The 21,148-nt window shown below is 42.4% G+C and overlaps 1 protein-coding gene across 1 annotated transcript in view; it reads left to right on the top strand.

Annotated features, from left to right (window-relative positions):
- LOC149497604 (uncharacterized) overlaps positions 1–11,064 on the top strand; it is an 81,037-nt gene extending 69,973 nt beyond the window's left edge. The window contains exon 3 of the mRNA XM_089719228.1: positions 10,990–11,064. Within this exon, the coding sequence (XP_089575354.1) occupies positions 10,990–11,064 (75 nt within the window). The remainder of the gene's footprint in view (positions 1–10,989) is intronic.
- Positions 11,065–21,148: the final 10,084 nt, after the last annotated feature.

The raw sequence follows: 21,148 nt of genomic DNA, 5'->3' as shown, positions 1-21,148 counted from the left end.
GGTTTGCGGTAACAGGGAGGACGCTTTGGCTGTCCGTCGACATAATCAAAGAGACCTGCCGATCAGCGCTACTTGCTATTCAGACTCAGAAGTTTGAACAGAAGAGAAGAAATTCATTTGAAATTCGTTTTTTATGCAATGGAGAAAAAGATTCTCAATCGTGCAAATAAATCAACAAATTTAAATGTTTCATTAAACTTTACAATTAAGTCCAAATTTCCTTATCAAGTATTCTTAAGAAAGAACACTTGATTCGTGTTAGGGTACCCTACAAAACAAAGCACAACAAAATAATACCTGAAGAAGGGCAGGTTAGTTGTTGCAGCAATTGTAGTCCACTTTATGCAAAATGATTACATAAGTCCCCAGTGAAGTCGCCAAACTGTGAACCACTCCCCCAAAAATAGGCATATAATGAATATGACTAAGGGCAGAAATGCACATGAATGTGTGAGTCGCCACCTTGTTTAATTATTTTAGGGTAAACTAGGAAAAAACCCTAAATTGACTCCAATTTTAATTAACCTAATTACTATATTAATTATCCCAATGTTTAAGGCATAGTTTGCGAACCCGAGGTGGATCCCGAGACTATGTCATGCTGATTAACTAACGATGAATGAATGCTTTGCAAGGTAAATGATGTAATTGGACCAATGAAATGTTTAAGTGATTTCGACTTGCCGCTCGGGGTTAAATCCCAAATGTGCCTACGTACTTCCGTTTGAATGGAAGATCAAAGTCGACGTAGTTCGATAGGCCTTTTTTAAAGGGCTTTGAATGGGAATACTTAATGCATGAGTGTGTGTATGCTTCGTGCATTTTGTTTAGGCATTTTGGCCAAAGAATTGATTGATTTGATTAAGCGTTTGTTGCCAAAATTGTTGATTTAAGGCTTTTAGCCAAAAAGATTGACTTAGGCAATTTGTTGCCAAAAAATTGATGTGATTTAGGCGATTGTCGCCAAAATTGATTATTTGAAGGCTTTTAGCCAAAATGAGTTGATTTAGGCAGTTTGTTTTGCCAAAGGTGTTGATTGGGCGATTGTCGCCAAAATGAGTGATTTAAGGCTTTTAGCCAAAAGATTGATTAATTCAAGGCATTTTGCCAAAGCTTCGATTTAAGCGATTTGTTGCTAAAAATGATTAATCTACTTATAGGCAATTTGTTTGCCAAAAGTGATCAATTGAATTGCAATATAGGCAATTTATTGCCAAAAAACGTGTTTAATTAAGGCTATTTAGCCACAATTATTGATTAATTGGACTTAAGCCGGACTGTTCAAATAAAGGCGATTATACCATAGTCATTAATTGACTAGATACTTTAGCCAATATTGTCGGATTTAGGTTTTAACACCACGATTATTAATTAACCGGGCATTTAGCTTAATCATATTTAATTAAGGCAGTTTATTTGCCAAATTGATGACGTGAATGCATTTATGTAACAGTTTAATTCAGAATTAGAGTAGAAGAAGAATATGCATGAAATGCTGAAATTAAATGGGCAGAGTTTCGTTATTACCTGAGTTAAGCGGCGGGCGCTTCTTAGCTTCAGCTTGAAAACTCCAGATTAAGCTCCTCATTTGGGGAATATTAATTAGAATTAATTAATTTAAGTGGTCAAATATCACAACAGCAGAGTAATAAAAGCCTACACTAAATGCAGAAAAGCAGTAAAAGAACCGCAAGGAGCGTAGGGGAGAAGAGAGCGTCCGTCAACACAGACTGAGTGTGTAAAAAAGTCGCATCGGGGCTGTATTTATAGGGAAAACCTGGGCTGGAGGGCGGCAGCTGCCGCCGCGGAGGGCGGCCGCGGCCGCCGCCACCCTTGCCGGCGGCCTCCGCCGCCATGAAGGGCGGGCGCCCCCGCCCCACCGTCGCCGGCGGACGCCGCCGCCGTGGCTTGTCCACTTCTAGTTTTTCGTTTCGAAAGCTTATTCGGGAGTTCCATACCTCCAAAAAAATATTTCGGGACCAGTTCTGCGATCCTCGTAATTTTCCGGACGTTTCAAGTACCATATTGGCATACTTTCGGTGAACTTTCCGAATGGCCTCCGGTCCGGCCGGACTGTTTGCAGTCCGTGAAAACAGGCTTTTTGAGCCTCAAAATTGAGTATTCACACATACAAAACTGCTTTTTGGTTTCTTAATTATGACCTAAACTGTTGATTTAGAATGAAAGAAGCTGAAAACCTAGTCCCGACCCTAATGATTCAAGGCTAGTGCATTTTATCCAAAAAGGCAAACCAAAAATGGAGTCCAACACGGGGTTTCTTCCTTAAATCTTAAATTAAGGTGGTGACTCTGTCACATCACACACCTGTCAAAGTGCTCCAAAGAGCCAACTCGATATCACATAAGCACTAAACCGAGCCATAATCAGACTAATCAATAAACAAAAAAGGAATCGTAAGGAGTTCCTCCCTATTTTCGCGACCAACCAACCACTGAGCTCGTCTGGTTAGACTCTATCCTTCAGATCTTTCCAATGGCGCTTAGGAGGGGGCTCATGGGCAGACTCCCCAATGCCCTATTTATAAGTAAATGGAGGGTGTGTGACCCTATTTTAGGGCTGACGTGGCAAAATGCCATTGGTGGGCCCCAAAATAAGTCTGGGTTCACTTTTACCAAATCAGACCAGATGGAATGCAAATGAGATGGTATATCGGGAAGCGTGTCGGATAGGCCGGACGTGCTCCTCGGGCCCAATTTCGTCACGAAATGTCCAATAACACAAAAAAGTAAAAATTGTTAACCACATTTATTTTCTTAGCCACGGACCATTGGTCCAAGAACCAAGACGATCAGGAATCTTGATCCAAACTTATGTGGAAAACAGTTTATCATCACTGAGCCTTTAGGGGCAAAATTTGAGCGCTACAGTTTGCCTCCACTTTGATGATATTTGTTTTTTTGAGTAAGATGTCGTCAAAGTGTAAAGTAGATGTGTAAGTAAGAAATACTTTCCTGGTTTGCGTCCTTTTAACGACTTGGATGGATGAAGTGCACCATTTTAGCAGTTTGTTAAAGTGGGTTGCCAGTTGGCGATTGTTAGGCGAGCGAATTGCGCCATCATGATTGTTGGCAACTTCTGCGGCTAAATGCAGCAGTTGGCGACTTTGTTGAAATGATCCATTGTGGAGGTTTTCCTTTGGACAGTGCCTTCTTTGAAGGGCTTTGGGTGCCTTAGGGGACTTTGGTTCTGAAATGCTCCACTATAGGAGGTTATCACTGTAGACATGAAGGGCGGAGGAGATGCGCCATGGTGGTTGTTGACAGCTTCTGTGACCATCTGCGCCAAACAGGGTCTTTGTTCTGAAATGCTCTACTATGGGAGGTTGTCCTTTCGATGGTGCCTTCTTTGAAGGGCTTTGGGTGAACCACTTGGGATGGCTTGGGTGCGCCACTTAGGACTTTAATTCTGAAATGCTCACTTTGGGAGGTATCTGTGAAAAAAAATTTTTGATAGAAAAACCGGTCTTTGGCTGGTGGTTAAGGTTAGAAATTTCGTAATTAGGACCGTAACAGTGTGCACGTGTGCATGTGTGAAATGTGATTTTGCATAAAAATGCATGAGGCTGCGTGAATTTGCATGAATTTATGTGAATTCGTGTGAATCCATGTGTGTTTGTGCGAATTGGCATGAATTTGTATGTGTTCATATGAGTTTATGTGTTTTTACATGTATTTATTAAAATCGTGTAGTGGCATGCAAAACGAGAAAAATGTACCTATGGCCAGCAATGTTTTGCCTTTGCTTAGGCAGTGAGCCAGTGACGGGTTACTGGCTACGCATGAGAGCTGGTCGCAGTAAATGGACCTTTAAGCTAAACTGGCTCGAAGGCTAAAGTCGAGTCCATAGGCCCCTTAAGCTTTATAAAAGGTGAAAGTGACATTCATTTGTCACTTTCAACCTAACTTACCAAACTTCTCTTTCAAAAACTCTCTCTTCTTCTCTTTTTACTTTTTCTTCAACCGCAACTTATGGCTACCGAAAACGTCACGGATTGGCTTCCTGAAGATTTGGTGATTGATCTTGGGTCTTGACCCGTGAGCCATGGTATGAAACTTTGGGAGTTTATTCTTGACGCAGGGAGTTTGATCAACCTGGGACACGATTTACCCAGCCATCTTTGTTAGGGCACTTCTGAGGTACTTCGGAACTCTTTTTCTTGCATTTTCTAAATTACTAAGACTAGAAACATGAAATGAAAGATATGGGTGAGGCATCCTACGTGATAGGAATAGAAATATTCCATAATAAATCACAAGGATTGTTAGGATTGTCTCAAAGAGCTTACATTGACAAGGCATTCAAGAAATTCAGAATGCAAAAATGCTCCGTAGGAATAGTTCCAATTCAGAAAGGAGATAGGTTCAGCGAAATGCAATGTCCTAAGAATGATTTAGAACGTAAAGAGATGGAGTCTTTTCCCTATGCGTCATTAGTTGGGAGCTTAATGTATGTTCAAACATGTACTTGACTGGATATTAGTTTCGCCATAGGAATGTTAGGGCAAAAACAAAGTAATCCCAGGATGGACCATTGGAAAGCTGCAAAGAAAGTACTTAGGTATTTACAAGGCACTAAGGATCATATACTCACCTATAGAAAGTCCAGCCATCTAAAAGTGATGGGATACTCGGATTTAGACTATGCAGGTTGTGTAGATTCGAGAAAATCTACATTTGGCTACTTGTTTCTCCTAGTTGGAGGAGCAGTTTCATGGAAAAGTGGAAGGCAATCTGTCATTGCTACTTCCACAATGGAGGCTGAATTTGTGGCATGCTTTGAGGCCACTATTCACACATTGTGGTTGCGGAACTTTGCATCAGGTCTAAGTATTGTCAACAGTATAGCTAGACTGTTGAGAATTTACTGTGATAATTCTACAGTTGTTTTCTTCTCTAAGAGCGATAGGTATTCTAAGGGTGCAAAACATATGGATTTAAAATACCTATTTGTAAAAGATGAAGTGCAAAACACAAGGTGTCAATTGAGCATATCGGTACTGATCTGATGATAACGGATATGCTAACTAAAGGCTTACTGCCTAGAATCATCACTGGCCATGTTGATAGGATGGGCATTATAGATGAGTCCTTGTTACCATGATGTTCAAACTTGTATATGTATATATACACATATGGTTATTTTGCTCATATTATTGTGACACTTGGGAATTCAATTAAAGATGTGATTTTACTTGTTTATGTGTTATCCACATTATAGATGTATACAATAATGGTTTGTGTTAATTGTAACAATGTATTGTTTGTTGAATCATTTCTCGATTAAAGCTCTTATGAATTGAGATGGTCTGTGATGTATGGAAAGAATCATGTTGATTAATGACTTGTGACCGCCATAATCCGATCAATTTAATTCTAATTAAGTTAACATGATAAATTTAAGAAATGTACATGGGCCAAGTGGGAGATTGTTAGATTGTTTTAATAACCTATGTGGCCCATGTAATTAAAGGGCTGGTTCTAATTAAGGTGGCCCAAAATGATGGTTATTGGGCTTAATGGAATAAGGACCAGTTAGGACTTTAATACCCTTCCTCTGCCTTATAAAATAGATCAAGGAAATCAACAGCGTATGTTAAGAGAGAGTGATGGCTACCTCTGTGAACCCCTACCCAAAATATCACCGGCATACGAATGCATGTGACTAAGGGCAGAAATGCACGTGGATGTATGAGTCGCCACCTTGTTTAATTATTTTAGGGTAAACTAGGAAAAACCCTAAGTGACTCCAATTTTAATTAACCTAAATGCTAGATTAATTAACCCAAAGTAAGGCATGGTCTACGAACCCGAGGTGGATCCCGAGACTATGTCATGCTGATGAACTAACCAAAATAATGAATGCTTTGCAGGGTAAATGATGCAATTGGACCAATGAAAGTGTTTATGTGATTTTGACTTGCCGCTCGGGGTTAAATCCCTAACGTGCCTACGTACTTCCGTTTGAATGGAAGATCAAAGTCAACATAGTTCGATAGGCCTCTTTTAGAGGGTTTTGAATGGGGATGCTTTATGCATGAGTGTGTGTATGCTTTGTGCATTTTGTTTAGGCATTCTGCCTGAAAATTGATTTTTAGGCATTTGATGCCAAAAGTGTTGATTTTAATGGCTTTTAGCCAAAAAGATTAATTCAGGCAATTGTTGCCAAAAATGTTGTGATTTAGGCGATTGTCGCCAAAATTGATTGATTTTAAGGCTTTTAACCGAAATAAATTGATTTAGGCAATTTATTGCCAAAAATTGGTTAGGCGATTTGTCGCCAAAGTGATTAAGGCATTTGTGCCAAAAGTTGGTATTGGAAGGCGTTTAGCCAAAAGATTTAGGCAATTTGTTTGCCAAAAGTGATTATACGGGCATTTGTCGCCAAAATGACTGATTTAAGGCTTTTAGCCAAAATGAATTGATTTAGGCAATTTTTGCCAAAAGTTGATGTGATTTAGGCGATTGTCGCCAAAATGATTGTTTGAAGGCTTTTAGCCAAAAGATTGATTAATTCTAAGGCATTTTGCCAAAGCTTCTGATTTAAGCAATTTGTCGCTAAAAAGTGGTTAATCTAATTTATAGGCAATTTGTTTGACAAAAAATTGATTGAACCGTGGGCAATTTGTTGCCAAAATGTGGTTGATTTAATTGTAGGCAATTTGTTGTCAAAACGTGATTGATTAAGGCTTTTTAGCCACAATTATTGATTAATTGGACTTAAGCCGGACTGTTCGAAATAAAGGCAATTAAACCGTAGTTATTAATTAACTAGGCTTTTTAGCCAATATTGTCGGATTTAGCATTAATACCACGATTATTAATTAACCGGGTGTTTTTCCCCCGGAGAAAAATCAAAAAGAGAGTGTATTTAAAAATGTTTTTATTTGTATGTTTATTTTGGAAAGATGGTGATCAAAAAATCTTTTTGGATATGCGATGCCGATAAATCGGTCTTATAAATTATTTTGAGTCGCCACCCATTATTTCGGCAATGGGACCGTTCCCGATTTTATTTTATAAAAGTGACTTCATTTTAACCCATTTTATTCGACGCCTTTCATTTTGAAAAACTGGTCAGGCGAACCGGAGAGGTTCTGGGTAAGGGAATTGGGTACGTCGGCCCGTTGAAAGCCGACGCCCGGAAAACTGGCCTCTTTTAACCTACAATTTCTAATTGATTTTATTTTAGAAAAGCCAATTATTTATTTATTTAAACCCAACCCAAATAAATCAAACCGAGTTCCTATAAGGAAAATTAATTAATCGTCCCAATTAAATCCATTCATTGCATTCATTATAAATAAATCACCACATCCATCATTCATCCATAGCACATATCAAGTATAATAAAAGACCCGCTCTTGCCTTATGGTTAAAGGCGGGCCACAAACCGAGTTTGATAATATAATTAACGATAAACAAAAGGAAATAAATCCTAAAAATCTCATAATCATTAATAATTAATTGATCTGGTTTGATTAAAGCTTTATTTTGCCCGTAATTGATCGTTTTCTGAGTTAGGATTAAAACCTACTTAGTAATGTGAAATTAAAACCAAATAAGGGAATTATTTTGGAATTCCAAGATAGTCGCGTCACGCGGCTGTTCTATGAAGAGCAGTTGCGTGGCGCAACTCTCCTTATTCACTCCGGGATTTTTAGAACAGTCGCGTCACGTGGGTGTTCTATCAAGAACAGTCGCGTGGCGCAACTTTTACCATATCACTGGAAATTGGGACAGTCGCGTCACGCGGGTGTTCTATGAAGAACAGTCGCGTGACGGAACTTCTTGCTGCGTGACGGAACTATTTTTGACTTATTAGGATTCCCAGTTTTATTAATTATTAATCCAAAATATCGCATTAACTACGAATATGAGAACAAAAATATACTGGATGCACGAATAGCTGCGTCACGCAGGTGGTCCCGTCCGAATCAAAGACTTTTGGACATGAACAGTCGCGTCACGCAGGTAGTAGCTGCGTGACGCGGCTGCTCTGGTCCGCAACTACCTTTCAAACAGGTCTTTTTTTACGTTTCTTTTTATTAACAAAGGTTTAATATAACTCAGAAACACTCAGAAATGGGCAAAATGTTGTTCAATCAACACCAAACTAACTAAATACCAAGAAAATAAGATTTTTCACAAATAAATAACTAAAAATGAAAAGAGAGGTTTAGATGATTACCTAACCCTCAGATTCGAGGATTGCATATGATTTTGATGATCTAGGAACAAAACTTCACGATCCCAGAAGCGTTTAGTATCAAGTTTTAGCAATAAACACGTTTCTTTCCTTTCTTTTCTCTTTTTTTCTCTTTTTATGTCTTTTTGAAATTTTTTTCTTTAGTTTTTAATCTATCTCTAATGGCTTAATCTTCCTCAAGATTACTCACTTGAGTTCTTAAGGAAAACCCTAGCCGTAATCAAATGTCTCTCTGCCTAAAAAATATCAAAGTTCAGAGAAAAAAATGAGAGAAAGAAAAAGTCCCGTTTCAAAATGAAAATGTTGTATTTATATGGCTAGGGCAACAGAGCAGTCGCATCACGCAAGTATGAGCTGCGTGACGCACCCGTAAGCCCGTGTGACGCGACTTACTTTTCGTACAGTTGCCGCGTATCCATACAAACAGCGCAGGCCGTTGCACGGGCGCGCGCCAAAGGTGTCAACCCTGTTAGAGCTGCGTGACGCAGCTGATAGTACTGTCACGCGGGTACTAGCTGCGTGACACAACCCTAACACGGGTCAGGCTCCTTTGGGCGGTTCGATTCAACTTTTGGTTCAAAACGCTCCTGGTTTATTGTGAAACCTTATCTTTTGTCCTCATATCATCATCGGGTCAGGTGGGGGCATAAAATTACGTGTCAACAGTTTGCCCCCCCACTTTATCATTAATTGTATAAACGATTAATGTTAAAGTGGTCTATTGACGCGCCTTCTATCAAGCAATCCTCTCGAAGCTCGGTTTGATCGGCTTGAAAAGACGCTGAATTAATCATCTGGTCGCCTCCTAAGCTCGGTTTGATCGGCTAGGAGGACACCTTCGAGGCTCGGTTTGATCGGCCTGAAGGGTTTTGAAAATTTGGTCACCTTCTCAGCTCGGTTTGATCGGCTTTGTCGGTTTCCACAGAATTTGAAGAGACATCCTTGAAGCTCGGTTTGATCGGCTCGAAAAATGTTGATTTGGTAACAAAGTCTTCGAAGCTCGGTTTGATCGGCTTGAAGAGCTTTGATCTGGCCACCTACTCAGCTCGGTTTGATCGGCTTTGTCGGCTCCAGTCGATTTTGAAAGGACATCTTCGAGGCTCGGTTTGATCGGCTCGAGAGACGTTGATTTTACCCTGGTCAACTTCGCAACTCAACATCATTGACTGGGGAAGAAATTTCAAACAGCTTCGCAATACATCATCACTGTTTTGAAATTGTTCTGACTAGCTTCGCAATGCACCATCACTAATCAGTAAGACTTATCGGCTTCGAAAAACCATCACCGGTTGGCCTGAAAAATTATTCACAAGAAAAAGGACAATATTCGTGTACAAACAGACTTTGCCTTCCGTTAGAAAAATATTGGAACATCACATGTTCCCATGCATTAATTATGAAAAATGATTCGTATTAAGGCAAAAGGTTATACTTTTGCCCCCAGTCCGGAATTCCGGCCTAGGACCAAAAATATCCATTTTTGTAGGCATATCTTAATCATTTTGCAAAAATTTTCGCGAAAATTTCGGCATAAAATTTTTAACAAAAATTTGTTATCTGCATTTTCAAGTATACCTTTTATGATACAGTGGTTGAAAGAAAGCTTACCTGAGGGTAATCTGGGCAATTTGATGTTTCTGCCCCCTGTGCGGTGAGTAGACAAAAATCGCTGAAGTGTACGAGCCGCACATCGATGTCAAATTGCTGAAGTGGACCGTTGTGGGCTTTTGAACGGGCCGCACGGGCTTATTGGGCGTTGAAAGAAGGTGATGGGCCCGTCACTCTCTCTGGGCTTTTAAAAAGTGGGCTTGGGCCCGGATATTTACTATAAGTAACTTTCTTCTTAATCGATTCATTTTCACTTATTCACAAACCCTAAGCGATTGAAAGTTCTCTGGATTAATCAACTGAAAGGATGTCTCAAATCTCAAAAATCCCCGCTTCTGCCTACACCCCGGAGATGGAGATTCTCGGGGCCCTTCCCGATATTCCCACATTCGACGGTGAGCCGGTGCCGGTGAGCCGGAACCCACTAACCCCCGGGACGCGACCGCTGCAGCTTCTTCCTTTGCCGGGTTCGGAGTTTCTAGTCCGGTATGAAACGAGTCAGATGCGCGGCTTTCGATCCGAGGTAAGTAAAAATTTCTTCAACTTTTTGTTTTTTACTGCTTTTGATCCGTAACTGTAGCAATAGGGCCGCTCTTTACTGTTTCTGCCTGCGTTAGTAGTTGCGTCACGCGAGTAGGAGTTGCGTGGCGCGACTGTCCTTCATGAACAGTTGTGTGACGCATCTGTTCTTGCGTGACGCATCTGTTCTTACGTGAACAGTTGCGTGACTCATCTATTCGAGGCGCCAGAAACCCTAGCTTGCCTTGAACCTTAGGATCGATCTCCTTAGATTGTGTTTAGACTTTGATTTATTGAGTTTTGATTGCTGATAACTCCGGGCGACTTGATTTTGCCCTGAAATTACACAAAAACAACACAAACGTAGTGAAATTAAGCTAAAACTGAACTGCTGCGTACCTTCGACAGTCGCGTCACGTAGCTGTTCTTAGGAAGAACAGTTGCGTGACGCGACTATCGAAGGTACGCAGCAGTTCAGTTTTAGCGTAGCTGTTCTTAGGAAGAACAGTTGCGTGACGCGACTGTTCGTCAATGAACGGTTGCCTTGAACTGTCGCGTAACGCGGCTAGAGAGATGCGTGACGCGGCTTTGGGGTTGCGTGACGCATCCGTTCTTGGGGTCGCATATCTTGAACAGTTGCGTGACGCATCTATGGAGTGGCGTGACGCGGGTGTTGAGATGCGCTATGCAGCTATGCTTCTGCTTGCGTAACTTGGGTAAAGCTGCGTGGCGCGGCTCTGTAGACGCGTGACGCGACTGGGAGCTGCGTGGCGCAGCTGTGGTTCAAACCGAAGTTCGAGTTGTTGTTATTTTTCCTGCCATAGAAGAAAATGAACAATTATTAGTCTTATATTTATTGGAGTTGAAATTTTCTTATAGGTTAATCTGGGCAAGGCCCGCTCGGGTGGCTCGGCCACTGATGCTTCTTCTTTCTGGGATCTGCTGGACCCTCCTATGCGGGCTCGAGTTGTTGCTGCACGTTTCGGGGATTACGCTGCCGGATTGTGGCGTACGCAGCCTCGTTTCCCGCCCGCTATGCGCTATGCATTGATGGAGCTGTGGAACGACTGCACGCATACTTTCGTGTTCGGGTTCGGAGAGATGACCCTTACTCCCGTGGATTATGCTGCTATCACCGGCTTGCGCTTCACTGGTCCGGTCCCTCCACTAGATGCTCGATATCAGACGGCTGCCATCGGAGCTCAGCTTGTGCGCTCCTTGCTCGATGTTACCTTACAGACTCGGTACACAGTGCAGGGATGTATGTCCTACGAGATGGTCTTCCGGTTCTGGGCCAAGAGGATCAGGACCCGGTTGGAGGCTTGGAGGGAGTTGTCGGAGGATGTCCGACTTGCTGCCCCTGCGTATACTCGCGAGGAGAGGGACTAGGCTGCTCGGTCCTTATTCTATATCATTTCATCCCAACTGCTGTGCACCTCCCAGAATAAGGGAGACCCTACGGTGCTGGCATGTCTTCGGGATCTGAGCCAGGTCGGATCCTTCGACTGGGCCACACTTGGTTTGGCTCACCTCTATCACGGTCTGGATGTTTGGACCCGTGGTAGCGATGAGTCGAACTGGCTATTCATCCGGCCTTTGGAGGTACCACACTTTTACCTTTAATCCTTTTTCTTTTCTTCTTTGATCCGCTGTTCCCAACCATTTAACTAACTGATCTTATTTTCTGTCTCTGTTACAGGTGTGGTCTTACGAGTATTGCATCTACCCGGGCGGCCCTAGCAGTGACTCTCCCGTCGAATCTAGGAGGATTCCTCGCTATCTGGCCCACTGCCACCATACTTATGCCAGTAGCGAGGATCCTGAGTACTGGCGGAGCTTCCTTAATGACCGGGAGCTGTCTGATGTGAGTACAGAGAGAATCTCTGAATCTTTGACTTGTCTCTTTTTATTTTGACGCACAACTAATGCTGATTTCTCATCATCATCATTTTTTTTTTTTTGCAGCTATCCTTGGAGCCATGGGATTGTGAGGCCTAGAGGACCTATCCGGGCCGGGAGGTGGCTGAGTTACACACCCGGTCGAGGCTATTGATGCGAGGATACTGGGCTGACCGGTATTTCCTAGGAGAGAGAGTCTTCGACACCCCGATCGCTCCAGCACAGCGGAGAGTGCCTCATGCCCCTCCTCGGCATATGTGTCTGCTGGAGGGCTTGACTCGGGAGGACCTGGAGGTAGAATATAGAGGCTTCTCGGCGAACGATTTCCTGTCCGCCGGTGATTTTCCTTCTTACTTTGCCTCTCGGATGCAGGCTCGACTTCCTGAGGTTCTCGAGTACACCCATGTAATTCATCTGGTCTTCTGCCTTGTTTACCATTCTCTCTGTTTTCAAACCACTGATGCCATTACTCTCTGTAACTTAATGTAGGAGCGGAAGACGCACAAGACTGCGGCTCACTATCGTGCTGAGGCGGCAGCTGAGGCGGGTGGTGCGGTGGCTCCGGCTGGACCGGTCGGCGTAGTACTGGGTAACGTGCCGTTCCCACCAGATATGGAGGTGGTCTTGGACCTTGGTCTAGGTTTGGGATCTGGCGTCGTCATTCCTGCTGATCTTCGACAGGCTCCTCCTCCGGTACAGCTGGATCCTGAGCACACTACACATGTAAGTCATAAACGGAATTTACAAGGTTAAGAATACTTTACCTGAATATCCTTTTAATGGATTTTTATTGTTCGCAGGTGCCGGCTCAGAGGTATCAGGAGATCTGCCAGCGATTCGGGTTTGCCCGATCCTACATCGGCAGGCTTTACTCCGAGCGACATGAGCTGGTATAAATTTTATACATTTTTACCTTTTTGCTTCTTATTATTCCGGTAACCTTTCTTACACATGCTTGTCTTTACAGGAGCTGGAGAACGGGAGGCTGCGGAGGCATCAGTCCCGCCAGTCGAGTGCCGTGAGCCGGCTGCAGGCAGAGGTGGAGCGGCTTCGGACGAGACTTGAGGTTGAGGGCATCCCGCTCGAATCTTCTGATGAGGATGAGGATGGCTCTTCTTCCGACGATGCGCCACCATCGCCACCTCCTCCGGCCGTTGCTGGTCCCAGCCGCAGGCGACGGTAGTCCGGTTGCATGTCCCCTCCATTTTTGAACATTTATTAGTTTTCTAGTTATTATACATTTTTTTGGATGGTTGTACAGTCATATCCACATTTTGTGATATTATCTGTATTTTTATTACTTTGTCGTATGTGTTTATGTTTTATAATTGTGAAGTCTTATTCCTGCAAAAATAAATCACAAACACAACACGAAATACATAATAACGATGTCCCATTCGTTTATAAAAAATGGTTCACCTTATTAGCAGTTAGTGAATCGATTTATTGTAAATGAATATATGAAATGAAATGAATAAAGAATAAAATAATGAACTTAACGTGGAACATGATCAAAAGTCAATTTCTAAACAGAAAGCGTACTGTAGTACTTACCTGATGGGGCGATCCACTCAGTGAATGCAGACGTAATGGCTCAACCATCCTTTCTTGATTAAAGCGATCATAAAGACTCAACTTCCTTATTGCACAGGCCGTCCTTCTTATTAATCAATGCAGGTTTGAATGCTCACCAACCCGAATGGACTATTCAGGACTGTTCTTTCAACTACCTCTGACAATTGACTATTAAGTTGAGTGATGATGATGTTTCGCCCACCGGTTTCTTCACTCTCTTATAAATATGAGTTTCGCTTCACACCTCCTTCCCATCCAGTGTCCAAAGCACATCGATTTCTTAAGTGATTTTCTTCCATGGCCTTCAGAAGCCAAGTCTCATCTTTTGTCCAATCCATTTCTGACGACCTATGACAGATTCCTCCTATGGATCAACTTGCCTGGTTAAGATATTTCAAAGACCTAAAACCTAACCATGGCTTCTTGTCTTGGCTCGTTACTCATTTCAATCCGAACACCATGGTTTTCCGGTTTGAAGACTCTGAAGTAACTCCGACCTACGAGGAAATGTGCGCTGTAATGGATCATCATCCTGAGCAAAATGAAACCCCGGCCTTGCCCCCAGGTCCTAGGTATGATCTAGCTGATATCATAGCCTTATGCCCGGTTTACCTTCCCGATGGCATAAACGTGGATCAAGGTCTTCCTTTGGAACCTTTCTTGAACAGGGTTTTGTCCACTGATCTAGATCTACCCTGGATCCGAGCTTGCTATTTTTTGTTACTGAATGTGTATGCCATGAAAAACCGTCAACCCGGAGTTGGAGATTTCTAACTTCTGACCGTTGTGCGCGACATGCAACTGCACCATCGTACTGTCTATATGATGATCATGGGAGAAACAATGTGCTGGGCTAGAGATATCGCCCTTTACATTACTGACTTCAATGTCCATCACCGAGGTTGTCCATTGCTATTGCAAGCCTGGGCTCTGGACAAGTTAAGCCTGATTCCTCCGGTTCCTGCTCGCTTGATTCTGACCTATGGGGCTGCCGTTTTTCAATCTCGGTCTCGGAGACGCTTCGATTTTGGTGGTAACCCTACCATTCGGTGGACTTGTCCTTGGTGGAGGATTAGACTGGTCACGACTGGGAGTATGAATCTCAATTATGTGTTATATGCCAGTCTAGACCGTTCCATGGCCTATTTTCCTGACAGGATCAGTCGCCAGTACGGGATGATGCAGCGTGTTCCCAGAGTCCATAACTTTGAGAGCGGTCTGATAACACCGCATCTTTTGACCAATCTAGTTGACCGTTGGCAAAATCGAAACACCATGTATTTAGACGAAGGAGAGATGCAGGATACCGTGACGTCCGCATATGCCAACTGGTTCTTTACCCCATGATGATACCATGCTCTGTGAAAGTTGGTCCTTGCCGATAGGCCCCCACTAGAATAAATTGTTGCTTTTCTTTTGTACTCAAGCCATGAACTTTTATCTAAATGTATCTGCCCTCCTCTTAACCAATGGTCTCGACGATTCTGTCTTTATTAATTCCTGCTTTCTGCACATGTGAATCAATAACAGACAACAAACTTTTTCTTTCGAAATTATTTATTGCGTTAGTTATTTGGGCCTCCTGCCCTTGGGTTAATAAATGAAAGCTCATAAAGAAAAGATTAATCTACAAGGATAAAAAGCTTATGCCTGGAAACAATAGGGAATGGAGTGACTGTTCTATCACCTGTATAAATCAGATAAAGATAACAAATGTAACTCCTTTATGTATGCATGGACTTATGCAAGTGTCACGTTTTTTTTTATGGTTTTATTGATCCTTCCAAGGAAATCACTGAGAAAATGACCTTCGTCCCTCTGACCAACGTCTTAAAAGAGTTCATTGTTTAAGCGGGACCAACAACCAAGACATTTCAAACCAAATGAATAGATCTTTGTTTACATAAACAGAGAGGAAGGCCTTGCATTCTTCAACCACATCTCTGAAACAAAAAAAAAAAATTCTGAAATTCAGGAATTTTGTTAATCTTACTTCTTTTCGTCATTATACAGAAGTAGAGAAAGTTTATTCTAATACAATGGTCATTTGCTCTAACTACTTGGTTGTCTATTCCCCTTCGAGTCAAGTTGATGGCATTGAGCAACCGGTCGCTAATCTGTCACGAACACATAGCATGAATTCTGCATTTAAGCTAAGCACCACGCGTTAATCCTTAGATTCTATTTTCATTTTGCATTTTTTTATGCTCTAATTTTTGCCTAGGCCGCCCTTTCGGGTTTTCAACCTAGCAAGCTCTTTTCTTACCTAAGCCGCCCTTTCGGGTTTTCAACTTAGCTCTTTTTTTTCTTTTTTTTTCCTTTTTTTTATTTATTTTTTTTTTTGAAATCATCATCTCAGACATAAAATCTTTTCATTTGATCTTGATTGACGATTCGATTGACAGGCTCTCCTTCCATAGTGACTAATTCAGCGGCGCCTTTAGGTAGCAGCTTCTGAATTCTGAACGGTCCATGCCAGTTGGGTTTGAATTTCCCACCAGGATGATGTTGGGCTTCATGATCCAATAACCTAATCAACACCAAATCTCCATTCTTTAAAGCCCTTGGATGCACTCGCTTGTTGTAGAAACGAGCAATCCTCCTTTTTCTCATTTGATCCTGGAATCGAGCATTCAATCTTCTTCCATCTAAGAGTGCCAAATCTTCATGTCCCTTCTTGACCCATTCTTCTTCGGTCAGACCGGCTTCCACTAACACTCTGAGAGACTTCTTTTCGAGCTCCACCGGTAACACCGCTGTGAATACTCAAATTTTGAGGCTTCTCATGTTGTTGGTGGCATGTGAAACTCTTTAAATGGAGGAAAACACGCTGCTACAGTGCCATGCCAATTAGTTTGACAATAACTACAGTAAATTTGACTTTGCTGCAGCAACTGTGCAAACAGTCCGGCCGGACCGGAGGCCATTTTGGACATTTACTGGAAATATGTCAATATGGTACTTGAAACGTCCGGAATTTCACGAGGATCGCAGAACCGGTCCCGGAATGATTTTTGGAGGTCGGAAACTCCCAAAAAAGCTCCCGGAGCGAGACATGGTGGCCACCACCAGCTACGGCGGCGCCGGCCGCCGGACACGGCGGCTCCTGCCGCCCAGCATGGGCGGCACCTGCCGCCCCACCGCCTGGGCGGCGGCACCTGCCGCCCCACCGACTGGGCGGCACCTGCCGCCCTCCCAGGCGGCACCTGCCGCCCCACCGACTGGGCGGCACCTGCAGCCCTCCCAGGCGGCACCTGCCGCCCAGCCTCTTGGGCGGCAGCTGCCGCCGAGCCAGGCGGCACCTGCCGCCCTGGACCCGAAAATGGCCTATAAATAGACCATTTTCAGCCATTTTCTGGCACCCCGGTCTGTGTTGACGGACGAATCCTTCTCCCTCTCACGCTCCTTGCGTTTTCTTTACCGCTTTTTGCATTTAATTTAATTTTTATTGTATTTTTATTGTGATATTTGGACATTAAAATTAAACAAATTAAAATTAATTAATATTTCCTAAGCGAGGAGCTTAATCCGTAGTTAAGAAGCGGTCGTCGATTAAATCAGGTATGTAAACAAAACTCTGCCTATTTAATTTTAGCACTTCATGCATATTTCTCTTCTACTCTTAATAATTCTACAATTGCATAAATGCATCCACGTCATTATTTTTTGGTAAATAAACTGCCTTAATTAATTTGATTAAGCTTAAATGCCCGGTTAATCAATAATCGTGGTATTAAAGTTTAAATTCGACAATATTGGCTAAAAGAGCCTAGTTAATTAATAACTACGGTTCAATTGCCTTATTTCGAACAAATCCGGCTTAAGTCCAATTAATCAATAATTGTGTCTAAAAGCCTTAATCAATCACGTTTCGACAATAAATTGTGATTAAGCTCGAACGCCCGATTAATTGATAATCGTAGCATTAAATCGCACATTTTGGCAAACTAATTGCCTAAAACAACACCTTTTGGCCAAAGGCCTAAAATCAACCATTTTTAGCAACAAATCGCTTAAAATCAATCTTTTGGCAAAATGCCTTAAAATCAACATTTTCGGCTTAAAACCGTAAAATCAACCATCTTAGCGTCAAATCACGTAAAATCGACACTTTTGGCAAAATGCCTTTAAAATCAACCATTTTTGGCTCAAAGCCGTAAAATCGACATTTTTGGCGAAATGCCTTAAAATGAACCAATTTTCGGCCAAAGGCCTTAAAATCAACCATTTTGGCGACAATCGCCTAAATCGCACATTTTGGCAACTATTGCCTAAATCAAATCATTTTGGCTAAAAGCCATTAAAATCAACATTTTTGGCAACATGCCTAAAAATCAATCAATCTTTGGCAAAATGCCTAAACAAAAATCATGCACAAAGCATACACACAAAATGCACGAAGCATACACACAATCATGCATAAAGCATACACACAAAAATGCACAAAGCATACACAAAATCATGCACAAAGCATACACACTTATGCACAAAGCATACACACGCACAAAGCATACACACTCATGCATAAAGCATACCCATTCAAAGCCCTTGAAACAAGGCCTATCGAACTACGTTGACTTTGATCTTCCATTCAAACGGAAGTACGTAGGCACGTTCGGGATTTTACCCCGGGTGGCAAGTCAAAATCACTCAAACATTTCATTAATCCATCATTTACCTTGCAAAGCATTCATTCATCGGTTAGTTTATCGGCATGACATAGTCTCGGGATCCATCTCGGGTTCGTAGACTGTGCCTTAAACATTGGGATAATTAATCTAGTAACTAGGTTAATTAAAAATGGAGTCACTTAGGGTTTTTTCCTAGTTTACCCTAAAATAATTAAACAAGGTGGCGACTCACACACTCACGTGCATTTCTTCTCATTCATCATATGCATCACATGCCTATGACATTTGGGGAAGGGGTTCACAACCGCCTCCATCCCATATACCAATTCAAAGGGAGAAGCTCCATTTACTGACTTAAAAGTAGTGCTATGCCCCCAGAGCGCGAAAGGAAGTTTCTCAACCCAGCTTCTGTACCTTTCGCACATCTTTGACAGGATTCTTTTGACTTCCTTGTTTGCTGCTTCTACTGCACCGTTAGCCTGAGGGCGATAAGGGGAGGAATGGTGATGTTCAACTTTATATTTATAAAGCAGTTGGCCAACTTCCGCTTGAAAATGAGAACCATTATCTGTGACTATGTGATGGGGAACACCATAGCGATAGAAAATGTTCTGTTCAATGAATCTTGCCACATGCTTGGCGGTTAGGATTTTATAAGATTGAGCTTCAATCCATCTAGAGAAGTAGTCGACTGCCACTAATATATACTGATGACCATTGGATGCTACAGGAGAGATTTTACCGATGACGTCTATACCCCATGCAGAAAAAGGCCACGAAGGAGTCGTCGGATGGAGTTCGACAGCAGGTAAGTGGCTTTTGTTGTCGTGGTATTGGCAAGATTTGCAACGATGCACATATTGAACACAGTCGCCTTCCATTTGCATCCAAAAGTAACCTTGCCTCATGATCTTCCTTGCTAAGCTCATGCCGCTTAAATGAGTACCACAAACTCCTTCATGAACCTTTCTCATTATGTCTTCTCCCTCTTTTTTACTCACACATCTCAACAACATCCCATCCCAAGCTCTTCTGTAGAGTTCACCATCAGCCAGGACGTAGTTCAGAGCTATTTTCTTTAAGACTGCACGGTCTTCTTTCGTCGCATCATCAGAAAAAGTACCGTCTTTCATGTACCTCAGGATATCTGTAAACCAGGGTTCTTCCTCCGACTCCACCTGATTCACATAATGTTCTTGATAGCATGGGATATTGGCTGTAGTGATGATAAATGGCTTCTTCGGAACTTTGCTTAAATCCTGCCAAGCCGACGCTAAGTTTGCCAAGGCATCTGGAATTCTGTTATAGGTTCTTCCTATGTGAGTGAAAGTGATCTTATCAAACAATGCTGCTTTCTTCAACAAATACTCAACATAGGGCTTCAATCTTTCCTCTTCTACCTTCCATCTCTCGTTGGCATGCTCGATAACCAGTAAAGAATCTCCTATTACTTCGACCTCCTTAGCGTCGGACGCAAGAAGAGCTTCCATTCCCATGATGCACGCTTCATATTCTGCCATGTTATTAGTGACTGGGAACAATAGTCTCTTGCACATGGTTGTGACTTCGCCGTTAGGTGCTTCTATGACAATACCAGCTCCAGCTCCATTTCTGTTGGCTGACCCATTAAAGTACAACTTCCAAGCTCCTGTTTCAACGCACAGCAAATGTTCGTCAGGAAACTCTAATTCCCACGATTCGTCATCTGTCACAGGGTTTTCTGCTAGAAATTCTGCCACAGCTCGACCTTTGACCGTCTTCTTCGTTACGAACTCCGCATCCACACTAGACATTTGAATCAACCACTTAGACAACCGTCCCTCTAAAGTAGGCATTTTCTGCAAATACTTCAGTGGATCAATTTTTGAAACAAAAGTGACCTTAAAAGAATCGAAATACAGCCTCAGCTTCTTTATTGACCATACTACTGCCATGCATGTTTTCTCTATCAGATTGTATTTCTCTTCAACGGGTAGTAGTTTCTTGCTGATGTAGTAGATAGCTTTCTCTACTCCAGCGGGGTCCGGCTGTACCAACATTGCTCCAACTCCTGCATCTTCTATAGATAGGTACAAGATTAGAGGTTCTCCTGATCTTGGTGAACTGAGCACCGGTGGATCCATCAGATATTTCTTTATGTGGTCAAAGGCCTTCTGGCAGTCCTCATTCCACTTAACTGGCTGATTCTTCTTCAGTAACTTGAAGATTGGAGCACAAGTGATAGATAACCTTGAAATAAACCTGCTGATATACTGTATTTTACCCAAGAAGCTTCTCACCTGACGTTCAGTTCTCGGCGGTTCCATATCCTGAATGGCTTTTATCTTGTCTGGGTCAACCTCAATCCCGTTAGGCCCTACAATAAAACCTAACAACTTTCCCTTCGTTACTCCGAACACACACTTCTTGGGATTGAGCCTCAAATTGTACTGTTTGACCCGTGCGAAGAATTTCTCCAGCATCTCTGCATGTTCTTCCTACGTTTTTGTCATGATCACCATATCATCTACATATACTTCCAATCCTTTATGGATCATATCATGAAATAACGTGGTAGCCATCCTCTGATATGTTGCCCCGGCGTTCTTCAGTCCAAACGGCATCACTCTATAGCAAAACATTCTGAAGTCTGTGGTGAAGGCAGTCTTATGCTTATCCACTAGAGCCATCAGTATCTGGTTATATCCGGA

This window comes from Jatropha curcas, chromosome 3, assembly GCF_041381405.1.
Source record: "Jatropha curcas cultivar XTBG-Jc1 chromosome 3, XTBG_Jcur_1.0, whole genome shotgun sequence".
NCBI lineage: Eukaryota > Viridiplantae > Streptophyta > Magnoliopsida > Malpighiales > Euphorbiaceae > Jatropha > Jatropha curcas.
This window is presented reverse-complemented; position numbering and strand designations above follow the sequence as displayed.